Source organism: Trifolium pratense, linkage group LG3, assembly GCF_020283565.1.
Source record: "Trifolium pratense cultivar HEN17-A07 linkage group LG3, ARS_RC_1.1, whole genome shotgun sequence".
Lineage (NCBI taxonomy): Eukaryota > Viridiplantae > Streptophyta > Magnoliopsida > Fabales > Fabaceae > Trifolium > Trifolium pratense.
The window spans coordinates 9,431,795-9,450,276 of NC_060061.1; the positions used below are offsets into that span (position 1 = coordinate 9,431,795).

At 32.5% G+C, this 18,482-nt stretch overlaps 3 protein-coding genes across 5 annotated transcripts; 2 read left to right on the plus strand and 1 right to left on the minus strand.

Moving 5' to 3' along the window:
- Positions 1–757: 757 nt before the first annotated feature.
- LOC123917057 (cationic amino acid transporter 1-like) lies at positions 758–5,966 on the plus strand. Of its 2 annotated transcripts, none has more exons than XM_045968676.1 (3): positions 758–1,057; positions 1,197–1,618; positions 4,407–5,966. In XM_045968676.1, the coding sequence occupies exons 2-3, from the start codon at positions 1,201–1,203 to the stop codon at positions 5,807–5,809; spliced, it is 1,821 nt and encodes a 606-aa protein (XP_045824632.1). In that variant the 5' UTR covers positions 758–1,057; positions 1,197–1,200; the 3' UTR covers positions 5,810–5,966. The 2 variants fall into 2 exon arrangements, with proteins under 2 accessions (XP_045824632.1, XP_045824631.1); XM_045968675.1 differs by having other exon boundaries at positions 906–1,057; positions 1,188–1,618.
- Positions 5,967–7,719: 1,753 nt separating this feature from the next.
- On the minus strand, positions 7,720–12,117 carry LOC123917058 (protein LSD1). 2 transcript variants are annotated; one of them, XM_045968677.1, is made up of 7 exons: positions 11,762–12,117; positions 11,215–11,328; positions 10,887–10,997; positions 9,884–9,996; positions 8,511–8,591; positions 8,316–8,387; positions 7,720–8,201 (listed from the first exon to the last, which is right to left on the minus strand). In XM_045968677.1, exons 2-7 carry the CDS (start codon positions 11,324–11,326, stop codon positions 8,160–8,162), a joined length of 531 nt encoding a protein of 176 aa, XP_045824633.1. In that variant the 5' UTR covers positions 11,327–11,328; positions 11,762–12,117; the 3' UTR covers positions 7,720–8,159. The 2 variants fall into 2 exon arrangements, with proteins under 2 accessions (XP_045824633.1, XP_045824634.1); XM_045968678.1 differs by having other exon boundaries at positions 11,988–12,103.
- Positions 12,118–16,018: 3,901 nt separating this feature from the next.
- LOC123917059 (CASP-like protein 1B1) lies at positions 16,019–17,471 on the plus strand. Its single transcript, XM_045968679.1, has 3 exons — positions 16,019–16,333; positions 16,565–16,688; positions 16,825–17,471. The coding sequence occupies exons 1-3, from the start codon at positions 16,095–16,097 to the stop codon at positions 17,047–17,049; spliced, it is 588 nt and encodes a 195-aa protein (XP_045824635.1). The 5' UTR covers positions 16,019–16,094; the 3' UTR covers positions 17,050–17,471.
- Positions 17,472–18,482: the final 1,011 nt, after the last annotated feature.

Consider the following 18,482-nt stretch of genomic DNA (forward strand, 5'->3'; position numbering starts at 1 on the left):
AGAGTTGATTTATTATTATTTTTTTTTACAAAAGTAGGGAGTTGATTTTAATTTATCCCAAGTGGATTCCCCTTTTTTTTTTTTGTCAAGCAAGTGGATTCCTCTTCATTCCATTTTGGTAGAGAATCAAAATAATATCATAAGTAACAGTACAATAATTTCTTCATATGAACACATTTATAGTATATACCAATAAAAATATTTAATAGTCATTAATTTATTAGTTGGCTTGACTGATTCTCCTTGTCTTTTATATCGATCTCAACAAAATGACAATTAATTTTTTTATCACAAGGGTCTAAAGTCTAAACCCCCAAAATATTTTTTTCTTGGTAAAAAAATTATCTAATTGGACCCAAAAAATTTAAAGAAAAACAACATTAATCCAACTATTACTAACAGACAGCTAACATTGCTTATAAAAAAAAAAAACATTAATCCAAGTCCAACTATATTGCATATTCGTCATAGCATTTTGCACGTTGATTTAATAGAAAATATTAGCTAGTGTCCTATGTAAGACCAATTAAAAAAATTAAATATAATAAAATTATTTTAAAAATTATATAGTTAATTTTTTTAAAAAATATAATTTTTTCAATACAAAATTTTCTTTTTTATTTTTTTAACTAGTTTCTCAAAAATACTATTTAACATATTCCATTTTTTTTTTTTGTTGACAGTAACATATTCCATTTTAATTTATCAAGTGGATTCCTCTCCATTCCATTTTATGGAGAGATTCCAATTCCAATTTGAGAAGAGAATCCAAATAGTACTAGTCGTATATCAATATCAATAAAAACATTTAATAGTCATTAATATATTTACTTACTGTCAAAAAACAAATGTTACTAAAAAAATAGTCTCTTATTAGTTGGCATATTCTACTTGTCTTTTATATCAATCTCAATTAATGACAAATAATTAATTCCATAATTAATAATATTCGTCAACCGTTTACAATGCATTAGAAAACCTTCAAACTCTGCAAATAAATATCTCCTACTCCTCTTGCTTATCTCTTAACCAAATTCTCAACAACCTTACGCAACAGGTGCGAATTTCTTGCTTAATTTTCTCCGTATACAATTTTTCTTCTTCTTATTTATCTCAAAAAATGCAATATATATACACTATGAGCATTTTTATTTTATTTTATGAACATACTGTTTTGATTCCGTTAGTGAAAACAGGAACATGGCGGTTGGAGAGACGGCGGCGGTAGATAGTGGAGTACGTCGAAGAGGATGTACGTTCCAAAAGAACGATTTCTTCCCGGAGGAATCGTTTAAGAGTTGGGGAAATTACGGAAAATCGATTATGGAAACACCTTTCCGATTTAAGGATCGTGTGTTGAAACGATCAAGTGATCATGCTGAGTTGGTTGAGATTAAGGCTAGGAGTGGGAATGAGATGAAGAAGACGCTGAATTGGTGGGATTTGATGTGGTTCGGTATCGGTGCTGTCGTCGGTTCGGGGATATTTGTTCTTACCGGACTTGAGGCTAGAGACCAAGCAGGTCCGGCCGTTGTGTTGTCGTTTGTCGTTTCCGGTATCTCTGCTTTGTTATCGGTGTTTTGTTACACAGAGTTTGCAGTTGAAATTCCAGTTGCAGGTACTATTATATCATTACTCTCACTACTCTCAGATTATTTTTTTTTCTCACTTACTCCGTTCTTTTACTATAATATAAGTCAGATACATCTGATTTTTATTCAATCGAGTATTTATTTATTTATTTAATTATTTTTCTACAACAGTAACATGAGAGAATCCTTAAACGTTAGAATATTCTGCATTAAAGAGACAATTAATGAAAAAATATTTTCTTTAAGGTTATTTTAATAAAAACACAAATTTATTAATGAAAAAATATTTTCTTTAAGGTTATTTTAATAAAAAACACAATTTTAAAAAGTTAAAATGTCCAAATTTCAAAAAATTAAGTTTATATTTGATTTTTTATCAATGCACATGTTAACATTTTTAACAAAACTATCACCAATTAAATTGGAACAACCATTCAAATTATGTCCATAAAGTCTTTTTTTTTTTTTCTTTCTTTGACTCAGCTCATAAATTCTAATTAAAATGATAAAAAAATGTCAAAATTATTAGGTAATACAATGTACATCAACCACTTAAGATGATGGTCTAAAATTATTTAGACAAATATCATGTGAGGATGTAATTAATCGTAGCATTGTATCTAAAATATATGTGTATAGAAAATTTACAACCACGCTGAATATTAATTAAATTGGAATATATCAAGATTATTTTCGTGTGTTGAAAAAAGATGTAGTGTTAATTTTAGCTCTATAAAAAAGCATCAAATAGTTTCTCAAAATTTGAAAACTAAGACATACTAGTCTCTTTCATGACCGAAAAGTCCTTAGCCGAATTTAGTTGTGAAAACATGGCCGAAATTGTCATGGTTGCCAAGTTTGACAAGAATATTCAGCTCCATAAAAATTGCTTTATAGTATGAAAATGCTTAATAGTCAAGAATTGTAAACTATCTTTGAGTGTATCTTTACTTTGGTGTTGACTTTAAGCAGTTGACCAAGCTTCTTCCATTAATTAATCATAGTACAACATGAACTAATAATAACCTCTTGTTCTACCATCAAAAGAAAATCTCACCCCTAGATTTTTTTTATGAATTATGTAACCAATTCTCATCAAAATCCAATCAAAAGTCTTAGGACCGCCGTAATTCTAGAGAATTAGTATTATTAACCATTAATAACGCCCTTTCATTAGTTTATGCCAACTCACAATTTTGATCATTAATATTTTTAATTGTCTATTGGTAAAAATTATAAAAAACTTGATATTTTTGAAATACTCATCAAAACAAATCAAACAAGATCTTATCTGCTAATATTTATATCTATATATTATTAAAAAATATGATCAAAGTAAGATAAGTGACTAGTGTCATTTAGTCAAAATAGCTCTTATATTTTGGTTCGGATGGAGTATATTCAATCAACCATGTATACTAATACTCCTATTGCCCACGTATTCGATGAAAAGGAATTATATATAAATAAAATATGATGGATTGAAATGTTTTTTTTTTTTTTTTTTTTGAAAACTTGGTATCCGGCCTTAGGACCGACTAATCCAGGGGGACCAATCCCACCGCCCACTTGCGGGGGCCCCATTTAAAGCCAGAGTTTTTTTGCTCTGTATGGACTTGGCCCACCGAAATTGGCACCAGTGGGAATCGAACCTGAGACCTTGAGAGGAGCATACTCCAAGGGCCCAAGCCAACACCACTCGACCAACCCCAAGTGGGTTAATGGATTGAAATGTTAGTCAACTTTATGTGATTAAAAAAAGATGGATCATGAAAAGACAAACGCAAGAGGTTTTGATCTTTATATATATTAAAAATAAAAAAAGAAGCAACTTTACGATTCATCAAAAAAGAAAAGAAAAAATCAACTTAGGACCGAGTAAACAAAGACAAATATAATTACACAAGAGACAGAAAAAGGATGAGAACAAACACAACGCAACGTTGGTCATTATCAAGAATAATAAAGAAGCTTAATAAAAAATCAGTAGCAATTTGATGGGTTGAGTGTTTTGCGAATTTTTGTGGTCGCAAAGAAAGAGACAGATTCACATGATAAAATGCTTTAAAGAATCAATCAAAGAAAATTATAGTACTATTTTTATTGTTAGAGAGTAAGCATCATTAGGTAGAAGAAGTAACATTAATACTATCTTTCATTCTTTAACCACGACTAATCTTTCAGTTTTATTATTTAGTTATTTGTTAAATAAATATAAAAAAAATGATGTATTTTTCATTATGTTACAATTAAAACGTATTTAGTATTTCATGAGTTTAACTCAGTTGATAGGAACATTATATTTTATATAAATATCATAATTATTTTTCAAAAAAGGAATAATATTGTAATCAAAGAAAGCTTTTTGAAAACTACCAGCCAAATGTGCTGACCCTAAGCCTAAGGTAGAAACAGACAATATTGTCAACTAACGACTCAACTAGCACATGGTGTCGGCTTTAACACATGATGATAATATTACTAATTTATGATAACGTCACAAAAATTGTACAGTAATAGATTCATACTAGGGTAAGCAACTATAAGTATCAAAATGAATTGAAATCTTGCTATAAAAAAACTGAATTGAAATCTTAATAAATATCATCAAATGTCTCTTTAATTATTTTGTCTATTTTGATTTTTAAATATGTTATATTAATGATCAATTTAATTTAATCTATAAAATTATAAACAAAACGAGAGATGTATTTGTAAAAAAATATAACAATATCACTCTGAATTGAATAACTAAAATGACTTTTTTCCTTTATGGAGAGTTGATTCTACGAGTTAAATATGTTTTTCGTTCAGGTGGATCATTTGCATACTTAAGAGTCGAATTGGGAGACTTTGTGGCCTTTATAGCTGCCGGAAACATCATCCTTGAGTATGCTATTGGCAATGCTGCCGTAGCGCGGTCATGGACCTCCTATTTCGCCACCCTGTGCAACAAAAACCCCGATGATTTCCGTATAATAGTCCATGGCATGGACCCTGACTATGGCCATCTTGACCCTATAGCTGTTGTAGCACTCGTAGTAATCACAGCTCTTGCAGTATACAGCACTAAAGGTTCTTCAATCTTCAACTACGTAGCTACAATCTTCCACATGGCTGTCCTTATCTTCATAGTAATAGCTGGTCTCACCAAAGCCAAAACTGTAAACTACAAAGAATTCACTCCTTTCGGACTTCACGGTATGGTTGATGCTTCAGCTGTTCTTTTCTTTGCTTATGTTGGTTTTGATGCAGTTGCAACTATGGCTGAAGAAACAAAAAATCCTGGTAGAGACATTCCAATTGGTCTAGTTGGATCAATGACGATTACCACTGTCATATACTGTTTACTAGCAGCAACACTATGTCTTATGCAGAATTACAAAGACATTGATGTAAATGCTCCTTTCTCTGTTGCTTTTAGTGCTGTTGGAATGGATTGGGCTAAGTACATTGTTTCATTAGGTGCTTTGAAAGGAATGACAACTGTGTTATTGGTTGGCGCCGTTGGTCAAGCTCGTTATTTAACGCACATTGCTCGTACTCATATGATGCCTCCTTGGTTTGCTCTTGTTGATGAAAGAACAGGAACACCTATAAATGCTACAATCTCAATGCTTTGTGCTACTGCTGTTGTTGCTTTCTTTACTGATCTTAGCATTCTGTCTAATCTTTTGTCGATTTCTACGCTGTTTATCTTTTGTCTCGTGTCATTGGCGCTTTTGGTAAGAAGATATTATTCGAGTGGAGTAACTACAAAAGGGAATCAAGTGAATCTCATTGTGTGTCTTGTGTTGATTATTGTATCTTCAATTGGAATATCAGCTTATTGGAATAATACTACTACTGGTTGGATCGGGTATCCGATTTTTGTTCCGTTGTGGTTTTTAGGAACTGGTGGTCTTTGGTTGTTTGTTCCAATGGCAAAGAAGCCTAAAGTATGGGGAGTTCCTTTGGTTCCATGGTTACCTTCTTTATCTATTGCTATTAACATTTTCCTTCTTGGGTCTATTGATACAAAATCCTATATAAGGTTTGCAATTTGGACAGGGTTTCTCTTGGTTTACTATGTGTTTTTGGGGTTACATGCTTCATATGATACAGCAAAACAGTATGATCAGAGTAAACATAGTTCTGAGGAGGCTGAGAAGCAGTGGAACAAGGTGGAACAGGGTGTTGTAGAGCAAGATTCTAGTACTGCACACGTTTCTAATTGATAAGTTTGTTGTGTGTATATGTTAAGTGTTATGCCATGCATAAGTTAGCTTATATCTATATTGTGCAAAAATAATGATTTCTTTATTTTAGGTTGTTGATTTGGGTGGGTGTAAATGTTTCCTTTGATTTAATTTAATGTTAAGTTTTATTTTGGAAGCTTAATAGAGGTGGGAACAGGCCAGGCCGGCCTACATGGCCTTAAGGCCTAGCCTACATAGGCTCAGGCCAGGCCAGCCTATTTCTTTAAATAGAGCAGGCCAATGCTTTTTTATAAGCCTATTTAGCTAAAAAGGCCAGGCCGCAGGCCATTAAAAAAGCCTTTGAGGCCTACTAGGCCGGCCTATTTAAGTTAACATGAATAATATTTTTATTACGATTATTATTTATATATTAAAATTTATACTTTGATTAAATTATAAATCTATTAACTTTTTAAGTAATTTAAGTTTATTAATCTACATTAGTTTTTAACGTATATAAATGTATTATTATAAACTAGAATTGAAATATGATGACATATATAGTCAAATTCTCTAAAATATCAAATGGAACATTATTTTATTAGTTCATAAGTATATTTCAAAATAAATATAATTATTTATTTAAATATGTTCATATGAAATAGGCTTTTAAACAGGCTAACATGCCACATCAGACTTTCAAAAGGTCAGGCTCAGGCCTAGAATTTAAGCCTATGATAGGCCACAGGCCAGGCTCAGACCTTCGATTTTTTGACAGGCCAGGCTCAGGCTTGGCAAAGCCTAGCTCGGCCTAGCCTATTCCCACCTCTAAAGCTTAATGGTCAAACTACCATTTAATCTTGTTTTTATTAGTATCCATATGTAGACAAGTGATTGAAGAAGCAGAAAGAAATGAAACCTTGTACCAAAAAAAAAGAAAAGAAAGCAATGAAACCTGAATTTCATTTTTTTATCATTTGGTTGAACCTATGCTGGATTTAGAACTCTTAAATAATACTACATGTTGCCACTTGCAACTTGCAACTTGCAACCTATCATGTAACACTGGAAAACTATGGCCGAATCAAACGCTGGATAGAAAGATCGGTGCTATTAACTAGAAAAAGTAAATTGAGCATGACAGCAATCATAAATAGTCAAATTAACCTGATGTTGGCTAAAGTGTTGGCGCAACAATTTGCTTCACGATATTAGTGACACGCTTTAATTTCTAATCGAACTCTTAACAAATTGTGAATTTTCTGAATTAACTGCATTCTTGCATCGCCGCCTCTACCACTACTGGCCAACATTATAGCCACTACCTACGAATCCACATGAATCTCAAGAGTCGGATAACCTTGCATCCGAGCCAACTACAAACCTTGAAACCACAAAACCACTCCCCATTAATACCACCACCACACCCTGCTCTCATAACACCCTTAGTAGCACCATCCGTATTAAGCAAGATTGACCAGAGGAGATAAACGGAGATTGATTATTGATGATTTGAGTCTCACTCACCACATACTTGAACAGTTGTTTTCAGCAGTTATCATATTTTTTTGAAAAATTCCTTGTTAGTACTATAGTAGTTGGTTCATATTCTTAGATCGTAACGAGTAAAAAACTCGAGGACATGTTTATTATTCTTTAGCTGCCAAATATAATAATATTTATGTTTAAAAAGTGTAAAGCTACATCAATTCTATGCTTCCTAACAAGGTGGAACAGGGTGTTGCAGAACATGATTCTAGTATTGAATATGTTTCCAATTGATAATTTGATGTTATAGGTTAAATGTTATGCCATATATACACTGGCTAATATATGTGCACAAATAATGATTTATCTATTTTAGGTTATGGATTTGTGATGCTAAGTTACAAAACAGATATCCAGAAACCTTCAAAACACCCAGGTCCTGGATTATCGCCATTTTCAAATGATCGGTAAAACTTCATTTTATAGCACAATGCCTTTACAGCATTCAATATCAATTATCAAGTATTCAACCAGATCCGTTATTATATCACACAATGCTTGTATCGAATATCCACACACGATCCTAACAGATCATCAATAAAACCACATGCGTAACAAGAAATGAAAGAAATGACTTCTGCTCGTCTACAAAGTACTACGTTACAACAATAAAACAAGAATGAACCAATCACACAGCCCTTACCACAACTTGTCCTCTCCATATACATATACATACTGATATACGTATAACCCTGATTCGAAAAAGGAATGATTCTTTTGAATGAAACTATTGGAGGCTGAAATATCGTATGATATACATGTACAAATACTCATACAATATCTTCTTGTGACAGCAACTGTGATAATGCATCATATACTGCACCTTCTATACATGACTGCATTATTTCTTATCTGTTGTAACGCCAACAACAACATTGCTCACCTGTGACATGCGAAATTAATGTTAAATAATCTTGATTTGCTCAAAAGCAACAAGAATCAGTTAAATGCAGTAGAAAAAGACATGGAAACTATAAAGAAAAGCAATAACATTTACCAATTTCCCACTTGAATCAACAGACATTGGATTTTCTACCACCACTGTTTGGCTCTGAGATTGGGGCATCGACTGTAGGTAATAAAATAGAATCATATGCATATTCATTAGATTATCAGAACAGAAAACAGCCACGCAGTCCTTTCTATGATTATTAATCACCAAAAAGAAAATTAGAAAAAAGAAAAAACATACTGTTGAAGTAGAAGGCATCGTTCCCGAGTTGGTTGTCCCATTAGGTCTTTGACCAGGAATTGGAAGCCTTCCATTGGACATCTAACAAAGACAGGAAAGAGGAGCAAAAGAAAGGAAACAGCATGAAAAAATCAACTCAGAAAAAAAAGTTCAACATAAATAAAAAATAAGTACAAATACAAACAGAAGTTTAGAAGCCTAAATGACAATCTGACAATCTCAATTTACATGTTTACATGCTAACTGAGACTCGAGTTACCCTAGGGCATATAAGTGGGGTTTTAACTTTTATGGCCTTAAGCTTCAATCTTTATTCTTTTTAAGTTGGATCCCAATCTCTGATAACAAGCATGAGATTACTTGAATGACCAGACTTATGAAGAATAAGTAGGGCGATGACGACACAAATGGTACATTGATAAAATATGACTAATACCAGGAGACTTAAATATATCTTAAAAATAATCTATTTATGGAAGTTTTTCCTATTCGAAAAACAGATTATAAATTGCAAAATATAAATACATGTGTGTACCACACTTTGCTTGAGTCACAGAGCTAGTTATAAAGTGTATATAGAATTAATTAGAGGTGGTTGTAGTAGTAAAGGCAGAGGCTTTAGTTAAAGTGAAGGAAGGTAGAAGGGATATTCATTCTGAACTGTCAGATTTGGGGAATTGAATAGTAGCTCAGTTATAGAAAAGGTTTCCCTTTGTTGATGGGGAAATACTTGGAGTACTTTTTCTAATCAGATGACAAGTATCTGAGCACCTGGGGAACCCTCCATTAAAAGCTAGTTGTTATCAAGGGGGAAGAACCATGCCACTTAAATGCACCACCGAGGATCACATACTACTCGATGTGAGACTTGGGCACCTCTTAATTCCAAAGTCTCTATCATAGCATCACCTCTGAGATTGGTAATAAGTGGAGGGACTGGTCCCCCAAAGTAGTAGTGTGATAGCATAAAACCCATCATAGTGTATCTGTATTCATTCCTTTTTAGAGAATAAACACATTCTCTCTTTCTTTCTTTTTCATCTACATTGTTCCTTTTCCAAGCAACGGTGGACCAATTCCTATTATACACTAAATCCCAAATTTCTACCACTTATTGTTGGCCTCAAAAGGATTCTGAGCAAGGAAACAAATGGCCAAGGAAAATATGTATACAAAAAAAAATACAAATTATTTAAATGCAACAACAAATTTAAGAATCACATGACAGCATGAAGTCACCTTAGTTTACATTAAAATGGAGCCCAGATCATGGGACACAAAATTACTTGAATTTCATATTAAAACTTCTAAAGCAATGTTGAGAATAAAATGTCAATGCCTAGATTAGCAAAATTCAGTAAATATGAACTTACATTGATATTAGTAATATAGTGACAAACAGCACATTTGACTGAAGGAGCTCCATAAGGATACATGAGTGTTGTCCGGCAGTTCCCGCAAGGGACATGGGCGACTTGATTAGATGCTGTTTAATGCAGACACAAAGTCCGTCAGTTAAAGTCAGTAAACAACTAATTGAATAATAGGCATACACATTAGCACAATATAAAATGAAACTCTTTATTGGAATGACATGAAGAAAAAAGAACCAATTAAAACAAAACTACACAAGCACTCAACATCTTGTAATGTGAGCAAATAAGATTTTATGCATACAAGGTCCTTATAGTAGAGTTTTAAAGAATAATAAACTGAATAGCACTCATCAAGACAAACTGTCATCGAGAAAAGCATCACAAAATGAAAGATCTGTACAATGAAACACTAAGAGAGAAGGAGCCATTGCAAGAAAGAACACCTAAATAACCCAACTTTTTTAGTCAGTGACCAACTTAAATAAACTACTCACAACATCAGCCTGAACATCGATAACAGGCGAACCACGTTTAGCAGCGTAACCACAAACACCATGATTTTTTGAAACGGAAACACAAACACCATAATTAAATGACATAAAACCAGTCCCGTGAGCTTAGCTCAATTGGCAAGGACATTGCATTATATATGCAGGGAGCCGGGGTTCGAACCCCGGTCATCCCACTTATCCACCTTTAAGGGTGGAATTTCTAGCCACTAGACTACTTGACCAAAAAAAAATGACATAAAAACAGGAGCAAAGTAAAAAGTAAAAAGACAAAAAAATTAAAAGTCATTCTAATCAAAGCATACAAAAGAGGCAGCACCATTCATTATTAACCATATTCAATGATCAAGGCAATGCAACAAAACATTACAATTACGAAATAAAATATTTATATTTTTATTAAGAGAAACCAATATGTCGCTCACCTAACTTAATACTAAACCACTAAGCTATATCTATCTAGCAAGTAGCAACAAACAAATATACATTACCTGGAGCAAGGTTTACAGTGTGACAGCAAGAACACCTGACACTTGTAGCCCCGCGTGTGTACATTAGCAATGTTCTACAGCCTCCACAATATAGTTGAGCCATATCCATCCCTGCAAGAGCATCATTACGGTAAGCGTTCTAACATCAACATGCAACTATCTAACCTAGTACTCCAAATATGTATTTCTATCTTAAAACTCCAAAATTTGTTCCAATTTTAATAATTTGAAAATACTAATTAGTTTAAGATGCGAGACGCGCGGACATATAGGGTAAGTTCAGTTATAATTTTAAAATTTCAATAGCGAAAACAACGACAGAGCTTACCAGGTGGAGGAACAGGGGTGATTGTGTTGCACAATGCACAACAAACATTGGTTGCCCCTCTAGGATAAAGCAACATGCTCCTACAACCATTACACACAATTTGACTCTGCATAGCTGCAAATTTAAATAACAAAATCATCACCAACCATAAAACCTTAACCAACCAAGTGTCACACAAAAAAACAACATAGTCAACAATCTAATCTTGTTATTGAAACAAAGAGTATATCAAGCACAAAGAGAGTATCTAACAAGAAATTGAAACAACAATAACCAATAGCATAAAATCTGCAGCAAAATCCCAACTACTTTATTTCAATGCTTAATCCAAATAAAAAAAATAAAAATTGATGACATGTTCTAATTCCCAAAACATCAATAACCCCAGTATTGGAAATGTTTGATTCCCAAAACATATAATAAAACAAAACAAACAAAAATGGAACATTGAAAAATGTCTAATTCCCAAAACGTATAATAAAACAAAACGTGTTTTTTTTTTCTTTCTCTAAAACAAACCCAGAAAAAACAAAGGATCTAACAATACCTGCGGTACCTCGACCCTGTTCTACGACAAGCGATTCAGACAACGAAGTCAAACAAGACGATAAAAAAACCTTCTTTTTTTTTTTTTTTTGGAGAAAACGTGGATATGAGGGGATAAAGGAAAAAAGATTATGAATTGAATAAGAATTGGGATTTGTGTTTGAGAGGAGGAGGAGGAAGATGAAGATTGAAGATTGAAGATTGAGAGGAAAAGGTAAAGTGAAGACCTAACCAACCCTCTCTTCTTCGTTGAGACTTCTTTCTGCTACCAATAATACTTTCCTATCATCTTCCTCTCTACTTCATCGTTTTTACATAACTCATTGGAAATTTCTTCGGTCATAATTACTACCACATTTTTTAAATTATCATCTTGGATTAATTGGTTATTTTATTTTTGCAAATATTATTTTATTACTGTATTTTATGAGTTTAATAACTTTCTACCAATAAAATTAGCAAAAACAGAAACTTTCAATTCGACCGATAAAAATCAATTTTATTAATAGAAATATCGAAAAAAAATCAATTTTATTAATAGTTATACTTTTCTACATTTATGTCTGCGATTTAACAATTACGGTTGATCTGCGGCTACCGGCTACGTTGCTCGGGTGTGGGTAAAACTGTCAAAACGGACCGCCGACCCATTTCGGACCAGCTCAAGCGAGCTTCGGGCTACATTGGGCCAGGCTAAGAAGCCCAGATGAAAAACGGGCCCAAAAAGTATTGCCCAAGTCCGACTCTATACGGGCTTCGGGCTTTCGGGCTAGCCTGCATTTTTTTATTTTTCCAATAAAAAATGAAAATGACAAAAAATTGTTTTAAATTTCGTTGTCTAGCAAACTTTTTGGCAAGAAAACATATATATATATATATATATATATATATATATGATCAATAATTCTCGCACGCCCTATTTTTACTCATATGCTACTTACAAGTTTGTCGCGTCCTGTTTTTACTCATCCGCTATTTAAGTAGTAAAAATGAGAAATAAATTTGAGGAAAGAAGTACACCATCGGCCACTTAATTTATTCAGGCTTGCAGGCTGCCCGTTGCTCATTCGAGTTAGCCCATATTTTAAACGGATTTTATCGGAACAAATTTATTTTATATTAACGTCTTTAAGTAAATAATATATAATATAATAGAATAAAGAACTTGTTTTATAATAGAATAATGAACTAATTAGTAGTATTTTCTAATTTATTTATTTTTTACATTAATTAAAATTATCTATTGAAGAAACTCTGATCTGAGTAACAAACACGAGTTAGGATCCTCTCCATTTCCAATTCTTTCCATTTTCTCCATTATTATATAGTTTTGGGAATATAAATGCAAAACTTTGGTAATAGAAGAAATGGAAAACATAAGAAATGGAAAGGATCTTAACTCAAGTAACACAAACGTAGGCTAAATCGTAATATCATGGATGTGGATCGCTATAGCCTATTCACATTCCAATTTCCAAATTATCTTATTTTGCTTTGGATTTTGAATACGTACGTACATGAGATTAAGACAGATGAAGAAATGTTCCATTGTTCCTTATCCTTCGCCTCCTTGGCTTGTCAAAAAGAGAAAATTAATGTTCCTTGGAAAAATTGACTGCAATTTGGCTACCGTCATACTGGGCATTAGAATATAAAAAACACTGTACATTCAAATACATATTGGCTAGGGAAAATGAAATTGCAAATATGTGGAATTGAGATCAAGCTAACCAAATAAGGGCTTATAAAAAAAAAAAAAACTAATCAAATCAAGGAGTCAACAATATGCATATCAAATCAAATCAAATATAATCGTAAAATTTGCAAGATATGTAGATATATAGTAGGCTCTAATCTGTCACTATAAAAATTGGTTAATAAGTTTTTTTCCTCTCCAATCCAACAAAATATAGGTCATTAAAGAAAGAAAAATAAAAAGTTTCTCGCATTACATTATGTTTCTACTCCTAGACTAATTTCGCTCTCGTACCAAATGTTAGACTGATTCAATTGGTCCTATGTTCTTGATAAAAATGAACAACAAGATCAATAAACCAAATGCGAAAAATAGAAATTAAAATTACCTCCAGCAATTGTTACAGTATTGTGAATGCACAAGTCTTTGAGTCTTCTAAGCTTTTACTCTCTACTATATAAATGGATTATATTTTCTGAATAATGGAATAAGAGCAAGCTCAGGAACCAAAAACTATTTATACTTTGATTCTACCATCAAGAATAAAGAAGTCACTACTACCCAATAATTTGTCATTAATCTCATGACTCATTAACAATCAAAACCTCCATAACCTATGGACCATTAAAATTGAGATTTTATTAACAATAATTTACAAAATAAAACCGACAAATTATTACAAGGATATGTATTATCGTGTTAATTTTCTAATGTTTTTTTTGGCTCGAGTCTCTACTTTGTGATCACTTATTTTTTAAGAGATTTAACTTTATTAATGATCACACATGACTTACTAAAGAAAATATTGTGTATAGAGAATGACACGTGATCACCACATATTTTATTTTTTGGATCCAATAATCTAGTAAGTAACTACACTCACACTATAAATGTGCATAAATGAAATATTCGGAATTCAAACCTTAATGCCTCAAATAATATCCTTTAATAGCTACTTTTAATACTATTAAAAACTGATTTTTTTGTATGTACCCAAAAAAAAAACTGATTTTTTTTAGCCGGTAGTAAGTCATTCTCCATACACAATATTTTTCCCCATTATTCTTGCTTTTCTTGATATTTTCCCCATTTGTCTAAAAAAAAGTTATCCAGTCACATTCTCTCATTCAATTCTTTCAATTTTCACATTTTTTCTTGTGTTATTTGTTCATCGTTTTGTTTGTAAACAACTGAATAGTCTGTCGTTGATCGGTTACACATATCGTTCATATCGATATTCTTTAGTCACAATTGTTGAAAACAATATACTAATCGACGAGAGATTTTTTGTGGCCAAGTCAAGAATGATATGACTGACCGAAACGGGTGTCACTCAAATGAAGTTTTCCATAAACAAATGGAATTGTGCATTGCCGCTAAACTAGTAGGTGATAGTAGCTAAGTGGCAGACTGCAAGACCGAAAATAGGAGCTTGACCTTCTAAGTGCAAACCTGTAGAGGTCAAAGAAGAAATTGGCCATGTTCTTCTCCATTGATGTAACAAAAATTCACAAGAGGAACTTGTCGCTCTTGTTTGCTTGCTTTGGAAACCATTGAAATGAGGGAGAAGGTGGTGCCGGTGGGGCTCGTGTTATATAGGGAAGGAGTTCACTTTTTAAAAAGCGGACATGGTAAAGGGTGTTCACTACCTACGTAGCAAACCACGCTTTAATATCTTTCAAACCACGTAGTTATTTCATCTAGGTGGCATGAAGGGTGCAAATATTAGGTTTGGGTAAAAAAAATATCACTCACTATAGAATTGGCGAACTCAATTTACAACCTAAATAGCGATGAAATATTTTGATTATTTTAGATGTCACTTGAACAGTTGGAGGCACAAAAATAAATCTTATATTTTAATGGGGTCAAGAGACCAAGTAGTGAAGCTATAATGTTTGAAGGTTTTTCAATCATATCTCTAAATTTAAACCACTCTTTAATGTCCTTTAAAAATTGTATAAACAATATAAATAAACATATATTCAAATTATTTTGACATTGTATATAATATATATGGATTAAGGTTCAAACTACACCCACTCCTTGTAAATGGATTAAGGTTCAAACTTTAGTACACTCACTTTTTATTTACTTTTCTTTTTGGGTCAAAACTTACTTATTCATTTTTTTGTCAAGTAATCTAATGACTAGACTCACAAATTTAAATGTGAAAAATGTGAAATCCGGGGTTCGAACCACGACTACTCCAATAATATTTCTGATAGCTATCATTTGAGCTATTTTTATGGGACAACTCACTTATTCACTTTAAAAATGTGAAATTCTAGCCACTAAATTACTAAAAAAAAAAAATCATATTTATCTCTCCTCTTATATTTAAATATTTTAAAAAATATACTAGTATTTATAATTGTTCCGAAAATTAACAGTATTAAATAATAGTGACCGAGTTGCACACGTCCTCACATATTTCTCACCAAAATCGGTTAGACAACCTCAAGAATTTAGACATGTACATAATCCACATTTAACTTCTTAGACTTAACTACCTATATGGTTCATCAGTTTTCATCCCTTCTATCTATCTATCTATATTAATAACTCAATTCTTAAGCTATTTGCATATAACATTTTCTAACAGCTCCAATAACTATAGTAACTATACACTTTCACAATGGCCTCAGGAAATGAAGAACAAAAAATAGAGTCTGGTTCAAATGTTGTTCCTCAGACCAAACCAAAGAAAGATTGGATCCTTTTGTCCCTTAGGGTGGTTACATTTTTTGCAACTGTATCAGCTACAATTGTTATGTCACTAAACAAACAAACCAAAAACTTTGTAGTTGCCACCATTGGTACCACCCCAATTACAGTTCCTCTTACAGCAAAGTTTCAGCATACTCCAGCTTTTGTGTTAGTCCATAACATGATTTAATTTCCCTATACCGATAAAATTAGAGACAGAAAATTTGTCTGTCTCTAATTTTGTCCGTAGTTGAAATCGGTCTCATTTGAGTATTTCTAATACTTAATAATTTTTTATATATAGATTTTTTCATATACATGCTTATAAAAAATTTGTGATACTAACATTGCTATTTTATACATTTCAATGTAATTTTTTTATTTTATTTTATATTACAGGTACTTTGTGGTAGCTAATGGAATTGTTAGTGTCCATAACTTGGTGATGATAGCAATGGATATATTAGGACACAAATTTCATAACAGAGGGCTTCAACTTGCACTAATTGCAGTATTAGACACGGTATTTAAAGAATGACACATTTTTTAGTAGTGCTTTTCATTTCATGCCTCCAATTATTGATCATTTAATTAAATTTAAATTACTAACATATGAAAGTGTTTGATTTATTTATTTATTTATTAATTGGGTGAATTAGATGGCTTTGGCACTGGCATCAAGTGGAGATGGTGCAGCAACAGCTATGGCAGAACTTGGAAGGAATGGTAATTCACATGCAAAATGGAATAAAATATGTGACAATTTTGAGGCCTATTGTAACAGAGGTGGTGGTGCCTTAATTGCTTCATTCATTGGCCTAATTCTTCTTCTCATTGTTACAGTCATGTCCATCAACAAGCTCCTCAAACTAAATCGCAATTAATTTTGAGGCCTATTTTGAGGCTTTTACTACTTTGCGTGATCATTTTGTTCAGTTTATAGCTTCTGCAGGTGTATCTTGAGCGCGACGGTCCTTTTTGCAGCTTATTTGGCTAGTTTGTGTTTGAGTGATATGGACAGAGAGAAATCATCGTTTGTTCAAAGGCTCAACAGACACACCTCATCTTTTGTTGGACAAGATCAAACTTTTCTCCTTTAGGTGGTTGAAGACGACGAATATCACGTTAGTTTCGAACTACCATAGCTGGTGGTCTAGTCCATTGTTGTGTTTGAGTCTTGTATGATTTGATTGTGATAGCATTTCTTTGACTCTGTTGTAAACTTTTGTAGTCTATCTCGGTACATCTTGTGCTGAGAAGGCTGTTTGTGTTAGTATATTCCATTTTGACTTCTTCAAAAAAAAAATTAATTATTGCATTTCCTTCATTATATATATATATATATATATATATATATATATATATATATATATATATATATATATATATATATATATATATATATATATATATATAAGTATATTATATATGTTCCAACTTATTTGAATTTCGTGTTTACTGTTGATTGTATTGCTCCACTCGGATTGTTACTCTTCCATGTTCCACCTACAACTCAATGAATGAAGAATGCTTCGTTTAACATTACCGTTTTCACTTGCTGCTTATGCATCAAATAGACTTATTTCTTCACATTCAAAGAATTAAGTCCTAAAAATACAAAATAAACATTAACAAGTAAATTTGTCTAATAAACAGAATTTATTTAAGTAAAATACTTGTAAATAATAGACATATTTTAGTTTTATCAAGGCCACTCCTTTTCGCTCTTGTGTTACACCCCCTTATTCATAAGTGTTGAATATGTAATTGTGTTGTTGAAGTTTATTTGAAGTCTCACATTGCTTAGGTTCTCGGGCTGTTGAATGTATAAATATATATGAGTACAACCTCACTCTATGAGCTAGCTCTTGGGGTTGAGATCAAAACATATTTAACATGGTATCAGAGCCAGGTTAAAGACATAATGTGGATATTTGACTCAGGCTCACGCTAGACGCGAGGGTAAGTGTTGAATATGTAGTTGTGTTGAATATTTTAAGTCCCACATTGACTGGGATCTTTTGACCTTCATGTGATGGAAATAAACTTCGTGGTGGATTGTTTCCTTCAAACATTGGGAGACCGGTGTTGAGAGTGAAATTGATCAGAGGGTTGTTAGTTGAGATAGAGATTTTATCGAATGATTGTCCATGAAGAGAGTTGTTAGGGTTGTTGAGCGAATACATCTTCTTCCTCAGTAAAAGGATACCTAAATTGAGCTGCTTCGAATGTGCCAACTAATTCATATGGATGAGGCAACCATTTTGTTTGATAAAGAGTAAAGAGTTGCGAGGGGAGGTTGAATACATTGTGGTTG